General features: G+C 32.3%; 1 protein-coding gene across 6 annotated transcripts in view; it reads right to left on the reverse strand.

Annotated features, from left to right (window-relative positions):
* Positions 1 to 1,647: 1,647 nt before the first annotated feature.
* LOC148612601 (ceramide synthase 5-like) overlaps positions 1,648 to 19,843 on the reverse strand; it is a 31,781-nt gene continuing 13,585 nt past the window's right edge. For all 6 annotated transcript variants that reach the window (XM_088594203.1, XM_088594206.1, XM_088594204.1 and 3 more), the window contains 7 exons: positions 16,759 to 16,816; positions 15,765 to 15,815; positions 14,423 to 14,515; positions 10,337 to 10,465; positions 9,777 to 9,883; positions 8,187 to 8,364; positions 1,648 to 5,636 (listed from right to left, as the gene is read on the reverse strand). In XM_088594203.1, coding sequence (XP_088450329.1) covers positions 5,517 to 5,636; positions 8,187 to 8,364; positions 9,777 to 9,883; positions 10,337 to 10,465; positions 14,423 to 14,515; positions 15,765 to 15,815; positions 16,759 to 16,816 — 736 coding nt within the window. In that variant the 3' untranslated portion in view covers positions 1,648 to 5,516. The remainder of the gene's footprint in view (positions 5,637 to 8,186; positions 8,365 to 9,776; positions 9,884 to 10,336; positions 10,466 to 14,422; positions 14,516 to 15,764; positions 15,816 to 16,758; positions 16,817 to 19,843) is intronic.

Consider the following 19,843-nt stretch of genomic DNA (forward strand, 5'->3'; position numbering starts at 1 on the left):
CAAAATTGTTTTGTAAAGGGAGTGTAGTAGAATGAGAGGTATAGAATGGTTTGGTTCTAATGTGATGAAATCCAAGAGGTTTTGTATGAAAGGAAGGAGACCATCTATGGAGACATCATGTAACTTAGGTGACGTATAGTGGCGATGGTCATGACTCCTTTCCCGTCTTGGGTTTTTGTCCAATAAATTCATCACATATATGCTATTGTTATATTGTCTTGAAAGGTTTCCTATACTTTTGATGTTATGATTGCATGTTGTCATTCAAAAGAATGTAATCCACCGACAAAGACCACACATGGAAAACAGACAAACAAAATGAAGAACATAAAATAACCAAAATAATACAATGAGCAACTCGGACTCCACAAAAAACTGGAGCGAGGACCTAGTGTACCGGTAGGGTGAGCGTCCTCTGTAGAAACATCTGCAGAGTTGTTCATAAAGAGTCAAGTCCGGGGTAGACGAAAGAGGAAAGGAAACTTACTAAGTAAGACACGCGTTGAGAAAATCAGTTTTCATGGTGCAGATTAATACACCATAACGAACCACGAGTTCATGGTGACGACCATAACACTTCTGTAGTGATAACTTCAATCTTGTTGCAAAAATAAACCTGTTCAAGAAGCCTAATTTTAAGAAGTCTAGCGCGATACAGAGAGTCTGTGTAGTTACGGAAAGCTCTGGCATAACGTATAAGTTGTTATATGAAAACTCCATATCCAGGTGCTGAAGGGATGTTGCCAGATGAAAAGACAGTTGACAATAAGGAATGAAAATCACCTTGTTTGTCGCAAAGTTTGGTCTCGAACTCTTAAATGTAGGTCAAGATATGAAGCTGATGTCACAGTGCCTGTAGTACTCTCTGTCTTAAGTTCTTTGGAGGTAGATGCGATGTATCAAATCCCCGAAACCAGGTTTGTTTAACGATAATACGTCATCTATATAGCAGAAACTGAGATTAAGGGATCTAGCTAAACGAAGTTCTTTCTTTCGGATCAGATCAGCTCTAAAGTCTAAAGAGTAAAGGAATATCTCAGAAAGTAGAGGAGTACAATTTGTTCCCATTTAAATGCCGACCGTTTGTTGAAAAACGCGTCCAACACACTAGACAAATATGTTGTTGATAAAAAAATTCCAGCATTTTGAATACATCTTCTTCCATTATTTTTAGAAGATAATTTGGAATTATTTTGACAAAGTATGAGTAATCTCTACCAACAGCTACATATTTGTACCTAGATGTACCGTCACTTTTTTGGATAAGTACGATGTATAATGTTTTTGAGTCGGGATTTTAATTGAGTAAAGGGAATAAAAGTATCAAGAGTTGGAAAATCATACGCTTTTATACTATCGTATTCTAATAATAATCTTAAATTGAGGGTTTCCAGAAGAATGTTCGAACTGTTCAGTATCCACATTGAATAAATACCACTACATGAGTAACAAGTGTCGTGGTAGGACTGCAAACCCTCTTTGACAGCTGGGAGTAAAGACGTGAGTATGGAACTCGTTAAGAAATACTGTAGATGGGACGTCAGTATTATGTGAACACCTTGCTTGTGGTTATAGTTATCTTTTTTATTGTATTGAAATGAATTTTGAGGTTAATCCATATTTTACAATATCATAACAAGAGAAATCTTGGAATAAAACATTTATTCAGATACCATTTTACAAATCAGAACAGTAAGATCTCTAACAAGAGTAATTCTTCTCATTATGAACAAAATACAAAAATAAAAAAAAAAATAAAAAAACTATAAAACTGCAAATTTATCCAAAGATAACATTTAAAGAATCAATTGAAATAGATAAGACAGCTATACATACAATTCAATTTGTAAACGTTGTTGGTGGTATGTTTGGCAAGCTATTTTCTGATGGAGGAACTTATACTTGTAGGAGTAGACAAATGTGGAAATAGTATGTCAAATATAAACTTTTCTGACCGGAAATATTGCTTTTTTGTAAATATTAAAAACAATGCATAAAAAACATTTTTAACGATTAACAAATGAAACTCTGCCAACATTTTCAGCACTTGATTAACCCTTCTTTTGTTGCTTAGTGCTAACAAAAAAAGTTTATTTTTTTGATAGAGCAATTTCAGCATGTGGCGATCCATTGAACTTGTGACAGTTCATTGATCTGAGAAATGTTTCCAAATGATTCCTTTGAAAAATGCATCAAAAGTTTAAAATGATATTAAACTAAAAAAAAAAGCTATTTACAAAAGAAAACATGAAAAAAGTAACAATACATACTTCTAACTATAATTCTTTGGCTCAAATTATCAAATTAAAGTTGCGTAGTTAGAATCTATATTAAAGAGTAATTAATTATTACTACAAAATTTAGTTGCAGAAAAATGTAAGATGGAATTATAACCCTGCCACGTTTTCGTTTTTCAAATATGGTTGAAAGGTTTGGAAATGAAATGTTTTTTTAATTAAAAAGATCAGAGCATGAGCAATTTTTTAACATCAATCCATCAACTTTAGGGTGACCATCATCGAGTTAATTTGTCATACTTCCATCAATCTCTAAAGCTTATTTAATTTCAAAATATGTATTAAAAATACCATTCTTACATGACGTAGCAGGAAAGACAAAAAATATATTATTGGATAAGAATTATTATAAAAATAATGTGTAAAATTTTTTTTCAATGAAGAAAATGGAGAATTCTACCTAATTCCGAAACTTAAGAATGCAATAAATCTACCTAATTACGAAACTTAAGAATGAAAATAAATTAAGATTCTCATAATCAAAATAAGTTGTACGCTTCAAGACAAAAACCTTAAAAGCTAATAGGTACGTAAATACAAGCAAAACCAGAATTTTGTCTAATACATACTTGAAAATTTATATCAGCTTTGGCAAATACCTTTTAAAGATGGATGCATACTGAAGAATTAATGATAATAACAAAATGGTTAACAATTCTAAAGACACTTGATAAAAGAAATATCTCCAGAAACTGAAACAAAACTGTGTGTCCTGTAGAATCACTTAAATTTACATAGACGGAATAGTTAACGATTAAGTATAACAGCATAATCTTGAACGTAGGCAGAATTAAGGACGCGAGAAAGTATTTGTAAAACGGTTATGAAAAAAAGATAAAAATACAAAATTTCTAACAACGGACTACATTTGACTGAGTATCAAATAGAAGAATGACATATAGACACTAAGGCACAATATTGCAAAGCCTTTCAAGCAGAAAAAAGACGCAAAAAAATTTGCTCGTGTGCATTACTAGTATTTTACTTAGACCTAAGTTTTGAAAAGTATAGAATGGCAGACCTTGTAGAATAAACTTTAAACATCGTACAATGAAAGATGGTACTTAGGCCAAAGAAAATATGTCTGTTTAGGGTTACATTCCTCCCAAAAAAATAGGGTAGGTCGGTAGCCATTTTCATTTTATTTATTTTTTTTTTTCTCTCGACTGAAAGTGAGGCTATATTTGTAAAATAGCATCATGTTTAAGTCACAAAAGTGTATGGTTTTAAGTAGAATGTTTAATTTTTAACATACACACCTATTATTCATGTCTTTCATTACAATACACTTATTTTTTGTAGGAATTTTGAACAAAATATAAGTACACTGTATTTACACTTGGATTTACGTGATATAAATAAGTCTCCTATTCAAACGCTATTGTGACCTGGTTTTTTACGTACTTTCGGTTTTACCGGAAATGATCCGTATCATACCGGAAATTGGCGGAAATTACTGATTTTGTCCTTATGTGTGAAATTTGTGTTCCGATTTTTTCCTTCATACCATTAAATATGTATTGCAAAAAAAAAATAACCAAGCAAAGAAGGGAATGAACGCAATTTTGATACATATTTCTATTTTATTTGATCTAGTATATAAAAAATTGAGAAGTATCAATGAAAACAGAACAGAAAAATGGAAGCACTGCAGTAACTACTTACTTACTCCTCCGCATCAAATGTGCTACCAAAGAAGTGAGGGCGACGAATTACTGAACATCTCATTAAGGTAAAATTTTCAGGAAAAAAGGGGCTAATGACAGTTCTAAAACAAGTCCTGTGGGCCAAATACTTAAATATTTGACTTGTTAGTCACGGTTTCGGCTTAGTTAAATAATACCAAATCACGGAAATTATAGATGGATCTTTTAAACCTGACAAAGGGATTTGTCTAGTTCATCAATTGTCTTTCGCATTAAAACATACAAAGAGACGTAATACTATACTAATAACTTAAATAGAAATGTTTTATCTCCCTTTCAACAAACATATTATTCTAGTTTATTTACAATACATCACATAGTTATGAACTTCCGCATAACACTAAAAGGAAAGGATTTTCCACGAAAAACATTATGATACAATATATACCGGTTAGAATTACAAGTAACACATAGAATGAGTAGATAATTAGACTATTTTTATTAAAAGACTTTTTTCAGTTAAAGTTATGTGGAGTTCATACATCTAAAGTTGAAAGGTAATTTTTTCAGCAGATTGATGAGCTCAAAGGTGTTAATTCTTTTATCATATGAATATATTTCAGGTTCAGGATCAAATACGTCTTTAAGCATAATTAAAAGCATCTGTTGAATGGTTTTTTTTTTAATAACTAAACAGTTAGGTTTTAGACTGAGAATGATTTGTTGTCCGAAATAATCATGGATATAAAATTTGTAGTTAAGTTTGAAAATGAGCTCGGAGTTGTCACAAATGTTTTGTCAATTCTCGACGACATTTTAAATATAATACTTAACTGATCATTCATTATCTTTGGACTGTGTATTTTGGTGTAGTTCTTTCGCAACAATTAAAAGAAAGTAACTTGAGAGAATGAAACAGTAACTAGAAATTCTAATTGCTTCGCAAAACGTAATTAACCCAACATAAAAAAGGGAACAGAAGCTCTAAATTATTATGACTGATGTGCGTCCTTAAAGGGGTTGATATAATTAAGATAATTCATGAACTAAGTCCATAAACACTAAACTATAGATTGAAAATCCAGATTCTACAAGCAAAATAAAAACCATGAAGTAATTACATTGGAATTTCACTCACGACTTTACAAGTCACTGATGTTCACACTACCACTCAACATCTTAAAAACACATAAAACCTTCACAAAACATCCACTTCCACTCTTACATGTATACATTTTTTTATACATGCATATCAGCATCCTTCCAATATCTTAAGTATACTTTTTCATATTTCCCAAAACAACTTCGAATTATATGGAGACTAGGAATTATCTATGGTTATAATACCATAATAATACCTATGTTGCACTTCCTATACAAGAGTTTTACATACATAAATGTCATTCGAAAGCATAGGAAACATAGGACTATGTCTGATACAATCCATGTGATGACATACAAGAATGCAACCTAAAACTAGTGCTGACTTAAGTATAATAACAAAATCTAAATGGCACTCTTCAGTTCACAATTGGTCGGATATGGAATGGATTTCTATGAACACATACAGTTGTTATTTTCCATTTTGTTTAATGTACCCGTTGTTTGTATCGCTATTCCTATTAATTTCGTCCTCTATACGTTCTCCTCCACTATTCATGCCCTCTTCAGAGTCACTACGTATATCCTTTATCTACAAAAATCACAAGAAATGTAACAAAACTATAGCATATTTCTTACATATAGGTACAGATGTAGAATTATCTACGGGATATGGGTTCTCGAACCAGAAAAATAATCAGAAAACAAAAGAAATGATACCAAAATGCTTTTAGTGTTCATCACTATATCTTCTATAAGTATTATGGTCGTCATCATGAACTCGTGGATCGCTACGGTGTATCCATCTCCGCCATGCAAACTGTTTTGTTTAACGTGTCATAGTTTTCCTTTCCTCTTTCGTCTACACGGGCTTGACCTTTTTATGAACTCGGCGGGTGTTTCTAGAAAAGCAGAGGACGCTTACCCTACCGGTGCACCTGGTCCATGCTCCCAGCTTTTAGTGGAGTCCAAGTTGCTCATTTGCTTTTGTTACTTTGATGTGTTTGTCTGTTTTCCATGTCTGGTCTTTGTCCCTGGAGTACATTCTTTTTATTACCGCTATAACCTTGGTTCCCTTGATTACTCTTTCTATATGAGGCATGTTTGGTGGGCAAATACAGAGACTACAAATCTGAAATTGTCATTGGTGTAACTCAACCTTTGATCCTGCTGTCGAGCAAGCAACTACAAGACCACAGAAGGGTAACAATATCAAAATACATTAACATGCTTTCATAACTTTTAATTTTAACTACAGCATATAATAAAATAAAAACGAGTTTCGTTTCAATATCAATAAGAAGCCCATCCTGTTTTCTTAAACAAAAAATGTAACTTTTTTCCAGAAAACCAGTTAATGAAATGTTTACAGATATTGTTTTTTTTTCTTTATAATTAGATACATCCTAAAATCAAGACTACATAGGACTCCCTGTAAAGTAGAATTCTAACTCAAACGGTGGTTCAACCAGGGCACTGATCTAGTGAATGCTGTGAACGCCACATTATCACATAGTGATAAGGCTCCGGTTTCAAAAAACATCTCAAATTGAGATAGTCCTCAAGTCCTTCACTTACTCAAAATTCGACTATACTCGGCGTCACATAAATAACATACTGTTAAAATTTGAATAAAAATATTTTCTACGACTTTATTGACACCAACCGTCGTTTAAATTGTCTTAAATGACTTGCTCATTCGTTTAGCCAAACAGCTTCTCAAAAACAAGTCGCTTATTAGCTTAAATCATGCGTAACAAATCCTTACGGGAAAATCCCATACTAATATCCGCCATGTTGGTTTTTACGGGACGATTTGTTTACAAACGAAGTTCGTAAGTTCCCGTCGAAATCCGGTGACAATCGTCTGCTTGATCAACTTCTCGGTATTGTACGTTGTTCGCTTAAAATAAATCCGAGATATCCGAAATAACGCCGAAGTGCATTCTGGGTTCTTCGGTTTTTGGACAAACCATTTAAACGTAAACAACATCTCCTAGCAACCCGATCACTGTAAACATGGCCGACTTTTTACAATGTAAATATTGGCACCTAGAATTAAAATCTGACCGGAATTTAACGATTCAATGTTTAGGGAGAAGCCGTTTGGCTAAACGAATGAGCAAGTCATTTAAGACAATTTAAACGACGGTAGGTGTCAATAAAGTCGTAGGAAATATTTTTATTCAAATTTTAACAGTATGTTATTTATGTGACGCCGACTATAATCAGATCACTTGAAATTGAAGATCTGAGGGAAAAAAACACAGGACTTGAGGAAATTCTCAACTTCTGATTTTTTTTAGTGAAACCCAGGCCAGAAATCATGTGACACAGATTACAAGAAACAGTTTCCAGTGTGCAAATACATTATAAATTTCATAACTCAATCACACTTCTATACATAGCATAAGTCTTTATTAAAATTTCAGCGTGTAGAAACATGGGGAAGGTTTTATACCTGCATAACTACCCTGGAGATAATACATTGTCCATGTTATTTATATCACAGACCAATCTAAACAGCCAATTTTATGATTTAAACCATCATGTTTTTTTTTTAATTTCAAACCGATCAACTCTAGCTTACAGTTGGACAGCTTTAAATTATTTGAATCACTGTTCAACATTATTCCCGATTTAACGGTGAGGGAAAATCATCTCATGATTATGGGGGTAGGGTCATAATTGAAATAAAAAGACAGGATTGGAAAGATTGAATAGGACAGCCCATAAGAACAATAATAGAAAGGAATGTTTTAGTATAGTCCTAATATTATTTTGTTAATTTAAAAAAAAACTTAAATAAAACGGCAGGAAAGAAAACTTGATTCAAGACCCACCATAACAATTAAATGGTTACTGCCTTAAATGCTCAAAAAAAGATTCATTGAAAGGAATGACACTTTAGTCATAAATGCTTCACAACCAAAAATTCGTATATACCTCTGAAAATTTATTACAGATGCTCATGGAAATAATACTGTATGATACCAAACCAGTGATCACGACTGACGTCTAGATAATGGCTTAATGAATTTAACAGACAAACAACACACGAAGGGGAGACCAAAATGAAGTTCATACCTTGTCTTGTTATAGTAAAAAATTGGCAACAAATATATGCATGTAATACACTTACCTCTCCATATATTAATTGAAGATATGCTGCTTTCAGTATGATGTAGGTCCACATTATATGTAGAATTAGTAGCATATGTAATAACACATTAAACAGTCTATACTGCCATCCTTCCCTAACTAAAGTTATCATCGGTTCATTGACTTCAAATATTTCAAAATCTGTTGTATACAGCAACCTGCAAAAAAGTTGAATACAAAAATACCTCATATATATTTCAACCTCCCATATCAGCAGCATTTGAATAAAAAAAAATAGGAAGATCCCAACCTAAAAATTGATTTTATACAAGAAGTACTCAAAATCAGAACTAATTAAACAGGAAGCTAAGTGTAACACAGGGAACTTAAGCCTCATTGTTTAAAGTAATACTGTAAAAAATGATAAATATGATAAATAAAATCCGATTAATTCGAGGTCAGACAAGTCCGACTACTGTGTTGGTGAGTACACTCAGGGACCTAAGGATCACCATCAAAGGCATCGACCCAGTGGTTATTAAATACAAAACAATTATATTGATAGTTCACATTTAGATATGCAGTGCACGTGTTTTCTCACCAGAATCATTTATAGAATAACTGATTAAACAGGCCATAAATTTTACATGAAGCAGGAGCTGCTAAAAATTCCGGACAGTTTTTTTTTGTGGGGTTCATTCTGTACGGCTCTATGTATTTTCTTTCTTTCTTGATATTTGTCCATGTCAGTTCATGTATTTATTGTGTGTTTTTCCCGCGTGGTTTTGACAATGGATTTTGGATTTACACTCTTCGATACACCAATTTTGACTGGCACTTCGGTATATACTTCGATTTTAATATATTTCATATTAGTTTGATTGAAGAACCATAGCAGAATTTTATTGTATATCAACTACCACAATTATCATAACGCATGGTTTATTTGAGCAAAACATTTAGACAAACCAATAATTTGCTAGCTCACTGAAGAATCTGCTTAAACGAAGACCTTTCACTCCATTAGATTGTTAATTAAAAATAACATTCTAGACTTATTTTTCACTATGCAAAAATGGTGGTGAAATCATCATCAACCTCCCAATGTTTGAAGTATATGACATGACTAAAATGATATTCAAACAAAAGCCCTTGCGCGCTTTTAATTCTGTTGAATACCTCAAATTTTTGTGAAATATTTCTTTTGGATTTCCACTGCCCTGCCCCAGAGCTACGCATATCCTCTGATAACACAGGATAAATGTTTCTATCTTTAAAAATCCGCTACTAAACTAGGTCTAAAACCATTTCTTGTTATCAAATTCAAACAATGAATATGATTTTGGCCAGTGTTGTTGGGCGAGGCATAAGTTAGTGTAGACAGCAAACTAAAAACCATGAACAACGAAACCTTCTGTTTCATAAAAGACGTGAAAGAGTCTTCCAGTCTTCAGATATTAACAAAAGCTTGTAATCGTATGATAAATTGTTTGTCCTCTGTATATACGCATACTGTTGTTTCTATGAAATCATTATTTTATTATTTCTTACTTAAATAACTCTATATTCGTCATAGCTTGTACTTGACTCTTGCGAAAAATGTAAACATAATTATATTCAGTTTACTTACATATAAGGGAATATAACGAGTCTAGTAGATATCCAAACAATGATAAATAAATAATATATAAGTTCTGTTAATTTTTCCTTTTCACAGTACTTAGACATCTTGGCTGCCTGCAATACAAAGTACGAAGTAAGTTAGTTTCTTACAAAATTGTGGAATGCTGTAGAAATCAAAATATTACTACCAGAAAAACAACATAGGACTATGTTTTTAAGGTGAATGTATTGCAAAAAATATTGCAAAAACATTTTAAATATAAGACACTTCAAGGGTGATCTTGTTTAATGCTGTATTAGACAACCCATAAAGGACTCAGACACACATTGTTTTAAATTTTAAACTAACATGCACTAAGGACATCATAGCATCATATTTTAGTAGTGGGCTTTCAAACCATGTAGTGATTTTGTGTTTTCTAGAGTGAAATGATGCAAATTTGTTTATCTTAAAGAAAAAAATGTTTTCAGTTTCTGCCTATCATTATACCATCACAAAAAAAACTTGGTAACGACTTTTAGCACTACTACATTGTATTTTTTGTTCCTTTTTTCATGGAAACGTACCGCCAAAAGAGAGTCTGCAGCATCATGAACCACTAACACTAGAGTTCCTATTCTTAGAAAGTTGTTAGACCAAGAGAACAGGAGTAGTGATATAGTAATCAGGTGGTGTATTGTCATCTCGGTGGAATCCTGCAATAAAACGAGTAATAATTTGTTAACTCAGTCGGAACTTTAGTATTTAGGACAAATAGGTGCAATACAATGTATATATATATATATTGATTTTAGTACGCATGCCATTGTTTTTTTTAAAGCCACGTGAGAATTAAAAACTAGGATTTATTTAATTTTCCATTAGGCAATGTTTATCAAATTTCAAATTTCATGTATGTAAAAAAACTATTGATATTGATTCTCGGACTTTGCTGATTAAAGGTTATTTTTTGCCTTATCTTTAATTCAAAGTGTCCATGACCAACACAATGTTGTGGATACACTTGAGTATAATTTTTTCATCATTTCATTTGTGAAATATGATTTATTTTGTTTCTGTTTTTCTACATTTTTATAGTTTTCTACAAAAATACCACAAAGTGCCGACTCACATGTAAAGTGTATGTCGCATCATGACGTAATTTTGAAGCATTTGACACCTGAAGGTCGGGATGATTAACACAATCCTGAAACTATTCTTCTAAAACGGGAATAAAAAAATCCCTTGCGCATAAAATGATATTTTCATAAATACCATTACATCAAAGTATCATTTGATAATCAGATAAGGTAATTGTAACAGAAATTTTCAACAGTAGAAAATAGAAAAAAATCCATCAACTCTGTTGACAACAACAGGAAGATCGATATTTCTGTATCATCCAATAGCTTCTTGGGCTATTTCTTCATAAATAGAATTGACAATGAAGGCTAGTTGATTCGGCACTTGTAATTGCTTGAGATCAAATCGAAACAATAAACGAGTGTCAGAACAAATTACTCGTATTATCTTGAAAAGGAATTCTAATGGAGACAAGGGAAACTCTATCTTGTAGATGACAATAGGGACGTTAAAAAGAAATTACAGTTGTACTTTTCATAACTATTTGAATAAATCTTTAATGATCGTCAAACCAAGATGGTACAAATTATTTAGAATTGGTGAATTTAATACACATAGGAAGTCGGTCATATCTAGGTTATATACAACACGACCTTCGCAACGTCGTTCAAAAAAAAGGCATCGTGTCTTATTGTTATTGTTCTTAAACTTCTGAGATTTTATATGGTAAAACTGTGGTTACCACTATAATCACCTTTTAACAACCTTAAAGGACAATGGAACAGACGAAAATAGAATGATTTATTGTAAAAAGACTATTTCATGCATTTAATGAGAAAATATGATCAACCAAGCAGACCCTGCTTTGAACAAAATCTTAATATATAAAAATAATTTGTAGATAATAAACATGGTCATTTAATACTTTTAAACATGATAAATAGATAATGAAATAATATACCATATTAACCCTTTACATAAACACTAATTAGCAAAATTTTGACCTTATGAAAAGCCCTTCAAATGTACATGTAATACGAGAGCGTCATATTATATATATGAAATGAATATTTCTTAAAATATAATCCCACAGGAAATACACATATTAGTACCTGAAAATAGTTTTTTTCTCACTCTTAAACAACTAGCATTTCCTTCGTCATTGGTCGAACTGGTTTTGAATATTAGTAGTTCATCGTAAATGAGTGTTTCTTAATCAAAACTTATATTATTAAGGCATAAACAATATGAATTCGAACACAGAAACACAGAAAATAATCACATGCATAATGTATAATATACCTAAGGCAAATGCTAGCTGTGAGACTAGGTTAATATACTAAATGTAATTATTTCTATAAGTGCAACAATGGCACGCAAATTGACTGAATTGTTGAAAAGTATCAATTACTTATTGCGAATTAATCCATTCAATAACCAAGGTTTTGGTTAGCCCAACTAACTTCTTACACTCCTTGAGGCGTTCACGTTTCCCATTTTAGCGTTCGTGCATCGTTTATCGTGCGTTTACACATCGTTTTTGTGTTCGTTTAAACGCACGATAAACGCACGATAGAAGCGTCCCTTTAAACGCACGATAGAAGCGTTCGTTTAAAAGCACGATACGGGCGTACGTTTAAACGCACGATAGAAGCGTTCGTTTAAAAGCACGATAGAAGCGTTCGTTTAAAAGCACGATACGAGCGCACGTTTAAACGCACGATAGACGCGTTCTTCTATTTTTATACTTTGATTATTTTCTTGATTGGACTGTTATTTTTATATTTTTTTGCTATTATTAATTTATATAATTTCATTAATTTTATTTTCTATTTTTCCTGTCTTCATTATATGTCAATATTATTATTTTTCGTCGTTCGTCTATAGTGCGTTTAAACGCACGCTCGAGGCGTTCGTTTGTCGTGCGTTTGAGAATCGTGATTGCGGGAAACCTAAACGTCTCAAGGAGTGCAATAAAGGGATTTGAGAATCACAAATAAGAATACAATTATATGGATCTGCATTTCCTTGACCCCCATAAAAACTTGAAAATGTTTAATATTTGTATGAATTATTTTGTTGAACCCTACACCAGTTTTTAACAAAATATATTATACAAATCATATTCAGCAAATCTTTAGTGTTAGTATTTGTAAAAATGAGGCAAAATGGGAAATAAATCAGAAACATGCATGTCAAAACCCTCGGCAAAACCCCACCAATCTGACAATGTAATATCACTCAAGGACGCTTTCTCTATTAGAAAAGAATATTTATCTGATCTCTGCATCGCTGGATTTGCTCAGAATTTTTCCAATAGAACGTTAGAAAATGGCAGATTTTGACAGAGTTGTCTGTCCTTGAAATAAATATTTTCAGTGCATTTCAATGAAATTATAACTCAATTTACCGACATGGTATGGAAAATCTTGTCTTTCAAAATAGTGGGTTGTGTCACGCCATGTTTCACCCACTGCCTGATTCTTACAAAGACTGACATTTAATCTTGTAAACCCTATGATCTGTATATAGTTCGAAACTAGTCATAGTATAAAACGTCTGTCTTGCAAATGCACAACTGTGTTGAACTGCCAGAGACTATTATATATAACCTGGACTGGTACAGATTTTTAAATACCTGTCCCTTTAAATTATGAAGGAAGTTCTCAATGTCAAAAACCTTTATAAATTCTTTGAAAGATTATATTTAAAGTTACAATACATGAACCAGATCATGATTTGAGATAAATTTATTCAAGGCTCGAATAAGCACAGTAACAACCATATTCGTTCAACAAATATATTTTGGTGTAAGGTCAAAACAGGAACTTTATGATCTAGAAGCTAACGTGATCCTCCTCACATTATCCAAATAATTGAAATGAATGTCATGATAAAGTGAGAAGTTGTTTTTCGTATTTAGGGGTGTGTAACCTTCAACATTTAGCCGTTACAATATTCTGTATCTAATTACTTAATTTAGGTTTATACACTGGGCGATTAGGGCCTCAGGTGACCTGAGAAGTGAAGTTTTCATTTATTTCTCCATGATTTACTTTTAACTTGAATTATTTCCTCGTTAAAATATTGAAGATGGCAATTAAATTTGGCTTGGATAACTAGTATAAATTGTAACAAATTGCTAACTATTCATATCAGAAGTACAAACCACCTTCTATTGATATATATTTTGTTATCTAAAAATATATAATCATGGGTTATTGTTTATCTGTTTTATTCCTCTATATTCAACTTCAGCAAAACACATATATTAACCTATCTGAGTAATTATAGTAAAACCCATATATATACTTTATCAGAATTATTATTCGCTTTACAAATAAATAATTAAACGAATTTAGTATTTCACTGCTGATATCATTACTATCTGTGTACTTTCATTGGAAAGATTTGTAAAATACGTTACATAACAAACGTACAATGATAATTTGTAGTACAATTTATAACTTATACAATCTTTAAGCCCATTAAATATTTTTTGTGAACTTAACAAATTACCACTATGCTACACCTATTCATCTTGCCCTTATAAATTTGCAATAAGAAAAATTTACAATTTGATAATATACCTTTCTCTTGTGGTCAACAGTGATCATGAACATGGTCGACCAATAAAATCCTAACTCGATGAGGTAGTACCAATACATGTCGGTGGTCACTGGCTGAAAAAGAAATTGTACAATCAGAAAGCAAGTATATTGCTTTATCGACTCACTATGATTTCCCATTGAAAGCTTTAAGTGACTGTGATAGAAAATTAAAATCTATTAATGATTATATGTCAGAACTTTGAATGCTGCCGTCGCTGAACTGTTGTATTTTAATCCCGTTTTTCTCTTTACATAAGCATTCAATATAGTATATAAATAATACTTGCACTTCCTTTTGCACCACTGAAAAAACAGGGTAGATGGGTAGGAATTTTTTTATGTCGCTATTTGCGTTTCATACTATGACCATGGAGAAACATTCTGACTTGCACAGTATTCATTGAAAAATGACAAAATTTCAGGGTACATTTTTAAGCGGTAAAACAAGATAGGTAGGGAAAACAATTTTCGAAAAAAATGTTTGGTACGTAGATATTTTTATATACTTTACTTTTTTACATAGAGTCTATGAGATAAACATTTTGACTTTACATTGTTATTGAACAAGAGGCTCCCAGGAGCCTGAATCGCTCACCTGGTTAAATTTTGTTTTTCAAGGGCAATAAATTTAACAAAGAGTTGTCCAAGAATTTAACAGACTTTGGTAGGACTTATAATAAGGATCATTTCAGCAGTTGAAAGTTCTTCCTGTCTATTTTAGTTTCCAAGATATTGGCTGTAAACTGTATATTTTTCATCTTTTAAGGGCAAAAACTCTTACAAGGAGTCGTCTGACAACTTTGATTCATGAAGGCTTTTGCAGGCCTTATAATAAGGATCATTTCAGCAATTGAAAGAATTTGGCTAAACCTAACCGTTTTGGAGATATATGCGAAAAATGTCTGACCCCTATGCTCTATTTTCAGTAACGGCAGTCATGTTTTTGACGGATCAATAATTCCCACATCAATTCTATGCAAGATACCCCAAGGAACATTCATACCAAGTTTGGTTCCAATTAGTCAAGTATTGTCAGAGAAGAAGAGTTTTGAAAAATTGTTAACGACGATGACGGACGCCAGGTGATGCTAAAAAGAATATTCTATTTTTGGCTGTAAAAATATTAACAACATAATATTAATGTGTTCAAGGGCATAAAGCTTCGAATGAAGTCACAGTCTTTGCCTTTCTTGTAATTAAGCTAAAACATTGATGCCGTTCTTGTCGATGCTATATCAGTTATTTCTTAAATCCAAGTTTTGTCGGTTTCATGTTTGCTTTGGAAATACTTTAAATATTGCGATCAATACTAAATAGATACCTGATTTGGCCAACCAATCCAGCAGTTAATTGCTTTGTTAAACCATGATTTCTGGAAAAGAAAATAAGATTCTTAATTAAAATCAAGTACTGACTGATAATTTATCTTATCACAAGACAAAAAAGGACTGAAATTCATTTATGAATTGAAAGTACTTAGCAATGAATTTCAAAAAAATCTCCAGGGACAAATTCCTGTAAACAATCGTCGGAGAAGAACTCAATAAAATTCATTTATATATGAGTATTGTCATGACTTATTGTCATAGTGAAACGAAGTTAAAGTGTGTATGGTGGTTAGAAATGCTATTACTAAAGTGTTAAACCAATATTAAATCATAAATCTTCATATTCACGTTTTCAGTCATTTATAAATCAATAGATTCCACAAATGCTTTTATATATCCATAAATGTTTTAGATAGTTTTTTTCCAAGGACCCAAGTTTCCAATAAGGGTAATAACACTAATTAAAATCTTCATTACCATAAAACAACTGAGTTTTTGTGACAAACAAGTAAAAAATAAAGCAAAAAGTATATAAATTTTAAGTAACACCGAACTAGGCAACAGTCAGAAGGAATGGCCAAAAAGGAAACTCTGTATAACAAATGGCAATATCAAGGTAAAACTGGAAAGTAGACATTTGCAGTGAAAATGAAGGGTTACACCAGGTTTTATAGCGCTAAATAATGACTTATTTTTTTTATTGTTTTCGGTATATTGCAATAAAAACGGGGAGCATAAAATTGACACCGGACAAGGTTGTAAAATTCAATGAAGTCAAAACAGTACAGAGGTACAGAAGATATACTGAGGGTATTATGAAAATTCTTCATCGTCGTCTATAATATGTTTGTAAGAAATATAATGTTTCTCAATAAGATCTCGATATCGGCAATAAAGTTTTTTTAAGGAAAGTTTTAGAATGGGTTATTTAACTAAGATTTGGATATTGCAATGTGTGTATTAGTAAGTACATGTTGTATAACTTACGTCCCACAAGGCATAAACACCATATATCCCAAATATTGACAGCACAACACAGTTCCAACTGAAAAGAAAAAATGAAAAAAAAAATGATTTGAATTGAAATTTTATTTGAAATACCGATAACTACATTAAGAGGAAAGGAAACAGTTTTTTCTGTATTACATAACAAGAAAAATAAACATTTGTATATACAGCCAAGCTGGTCGAGTGGTCAAGGACGTTTGATAGTGCATGCGATTTTGCCGTAGATCTGTCAAAGCGGTACGATTCCGAGGCCACAGCAGAGAGCAGAGGGAACAAAAAAAACTTTGCAAATTTGACACTTCTAAAATCTTTGGGAATGCAGAACCTTATATATAAGACTAAGATAGCAAGTTTTACACGCTTCCCTATACTTATTACCAAATTATAAACATTGCAGTGTTAGAAAAAGAAGGCACTGCGTCTTTGGATCTCTGTCTTGCAGAAATGTTAAAGAAAGGTTATAGCAGGAGTAACAAGGTACAAATGACGGTAATTTCCGTAGACAACGCATTTGCACTACAATAAGGACAAGAAGACGAAGAATAGGTCGCCTTTCAGAAAAGAAATAAAAACTAAAACCAGAAAAGAAAAAAATAGTAAATAAAATATAGGAAGTTTATCAATTGATCAAAGTTTCAAGTTTTAATTCATTTGAGTTTTGTGGTACTTAGTAGATGCAAAATATGTTTCAAAGCCAAATTACTATCAATTTCAGACATAGTTTTGGACAAACTTTAAAGGCCCTGTAGATAATTAAAAGAGAGAGAAGTTGGTAATCAATCAGAAAGGTACATACTCCAGATGTAAAGAGAACATACGCACGATTACCTACTAGTATGGGTGATGGTAAAAGAGTAATCAAGGGAACCAAGGTTATAGCAGTAATAAAAAGAATGTAATCCAGGGACAAAGACTAGACATGGGAAACCGACATACACAACAAAGAACATAAAGTAACTAAAATCATGCATACAAAGTAACAAAAGCAAACGAGCAACTAGGACTCCACTAAAAACGGGGAGCATGGACCAGATGCACCGGTAGGGTAAGCATCCTCCGCTTTACTAGAAACACCCTCCGAGTTGCCCATAAAAGTCCGGTGTATTCGAAAGAGGAAAGGAAAACTGACACGTTGAATAAATCAGTTTTCATGGAGTGGATGGAAACAACGTAAAGAACATCAAATTACAGACATGCTGTAACAGAGCCAAAAATTGTTAAACTGAAATTTGTACATATTTTGAAAATACTGCTACAGATATTGGCTTGAGTGTCATGAAAATATATCCAAAAAAAATTTCATCGAACTACGGTGTTGATTTGCAGTGTTTCTTGTTTCAGATCTTTTACAAATAAGACCTTCTTCAAATTCTTGAGCTTCGCCTCAAAGTATATACTTTTCGGCAATTATATATTTAGTTTGTCTTTAGAAAAATAAATTCAAAAGCTGGTCATTTTAGTAGGCTATATAAAACGACTTTTAGCTATCAGCTTCTGACAATTTTTCAACAAAAATGTTCATTTGAGATTTCATAAATCAATCTATATTTCTAACTTGAGCGAAATGTTTCAGTTGATCCCTTGTTGTTTCTAAACATGACATTGAAGATCTCTGAATAATCAATTATGTCAATATCTTTTATCCCAATTGAGCGTTGTAAATAATACCCCTGCCTTTCAAATTATGATACACTTTCCTAATTCACATTTAAATTTAATCTTAAATCAATACGAACAAATCTTGTTCAAATATGAAAATTTCTGTAAAATATCTTAAAATCCAAAAAGAAAAGGTTTTGAATGTATTAAGCATTCTTCTTTAAAAGTAAAGACTGGTTACAAAAATAGCAATCACGTAAATACAAATACTGTAAATTTCGGTAAGCAGTACATGTGTTGCAGGTGTTTCGAGAAAAGCTGAGGATGTTTACCCTACCGGTGCACCTGGTCCATGCTCCCAGTTTTTAGTGGAGTCCGAGTTGTTCATTTGCTTTCGTTACTTTGTATGTATGATTTTATGTTCTTTGTTGTGTATGTCTGTTTTCCATGTCTGGTCTTTGTCCCTGAATTACATTCTTTTGACTATTGCTATAACCTTGGTTCCCTTGATTACTCTTGCAATAAGCAACATCTAATCAGCATTAGAATTAAATGCATAAGAAGTTCTAAACCTAAAATAAACTATATATAAGAATAAATCAAAGCATATTTAAACACGTTTTCAGACTTTCGGTCCGAACTATTACCATATTGTTATTTCACCTTCATTTCTATGGCACATGGTCGGAAATCACGGGCTCAGAGTCAACACGCTTACTGATAATAGGGCAATGATATAAAACAATCGTTTGGACCGACGGTGTTATCGCTGCTAGGTGTCTATACTTCTGTGTATTTAATGTTATATTCAATAGCCTCTGTCATCAAGGTTTTCTCGAACACTCTAACACGCAGATTTGATTTATGATTTGTACAGCTTGCAGAAGCAACTAGTTATCGCCATTGTGTCTCGTGTATGTTGTTCCTTATTAGGAAGAAAAGCCAAAGTTCACCATTTTGGGATCGATTAGGATAAAACAAACGAATAGAATGTCTGATGTAGAATTGCCTATTTAGGGGGCCTAAACATTCGTGGTAGACTTCAGATTTCAATTATTAATCTATAAATAGTGCAGTATGACCAATCTTGCATCCAGTGATTGTTATAAATCGATTGATGAATGAAGGTATCAAGGAAAACATCAATAATTGAACAAATAATTATTCAGAAGATCGATGTCTTTTGAAGGTAATGTGCATTTAATTTGCAGATGATTTTGTTGTAGTATTTGTTTTATAAAAAGGAACAATTAGGCCAAGGTAACACATGTTTAAAGTAAGACAAAAACACGTGAAAATCGAATTCAACTGATACAGATTAAAGGACTTTATTAACAATGATCCAGGTAAACTCCAGGAAACCTTTACCACAGCCGATATTCAGGGGAAATATTAACTAAACAAAATGAAAAAAAAAATCTCAATCCATAACACTAAAAAATTTGACAAAGGATGAGAGTGTGAC

This window comes from Perna viridis, chromosome 7 (assembly GCF_037379345.1).
Source record: "Perna viridis isolate PV_CMFRI_1.1 ecotype Kerala chromosome 7, ASM3737934v1, whole genome shotgun sequence".
Taxonomy (NCBI): domain Eukaryota; kingdom Metazoa; phylum Mollusca; class Bivalvia; order Mytilida; family Mytilidae; genus Perna; species Perna viridis.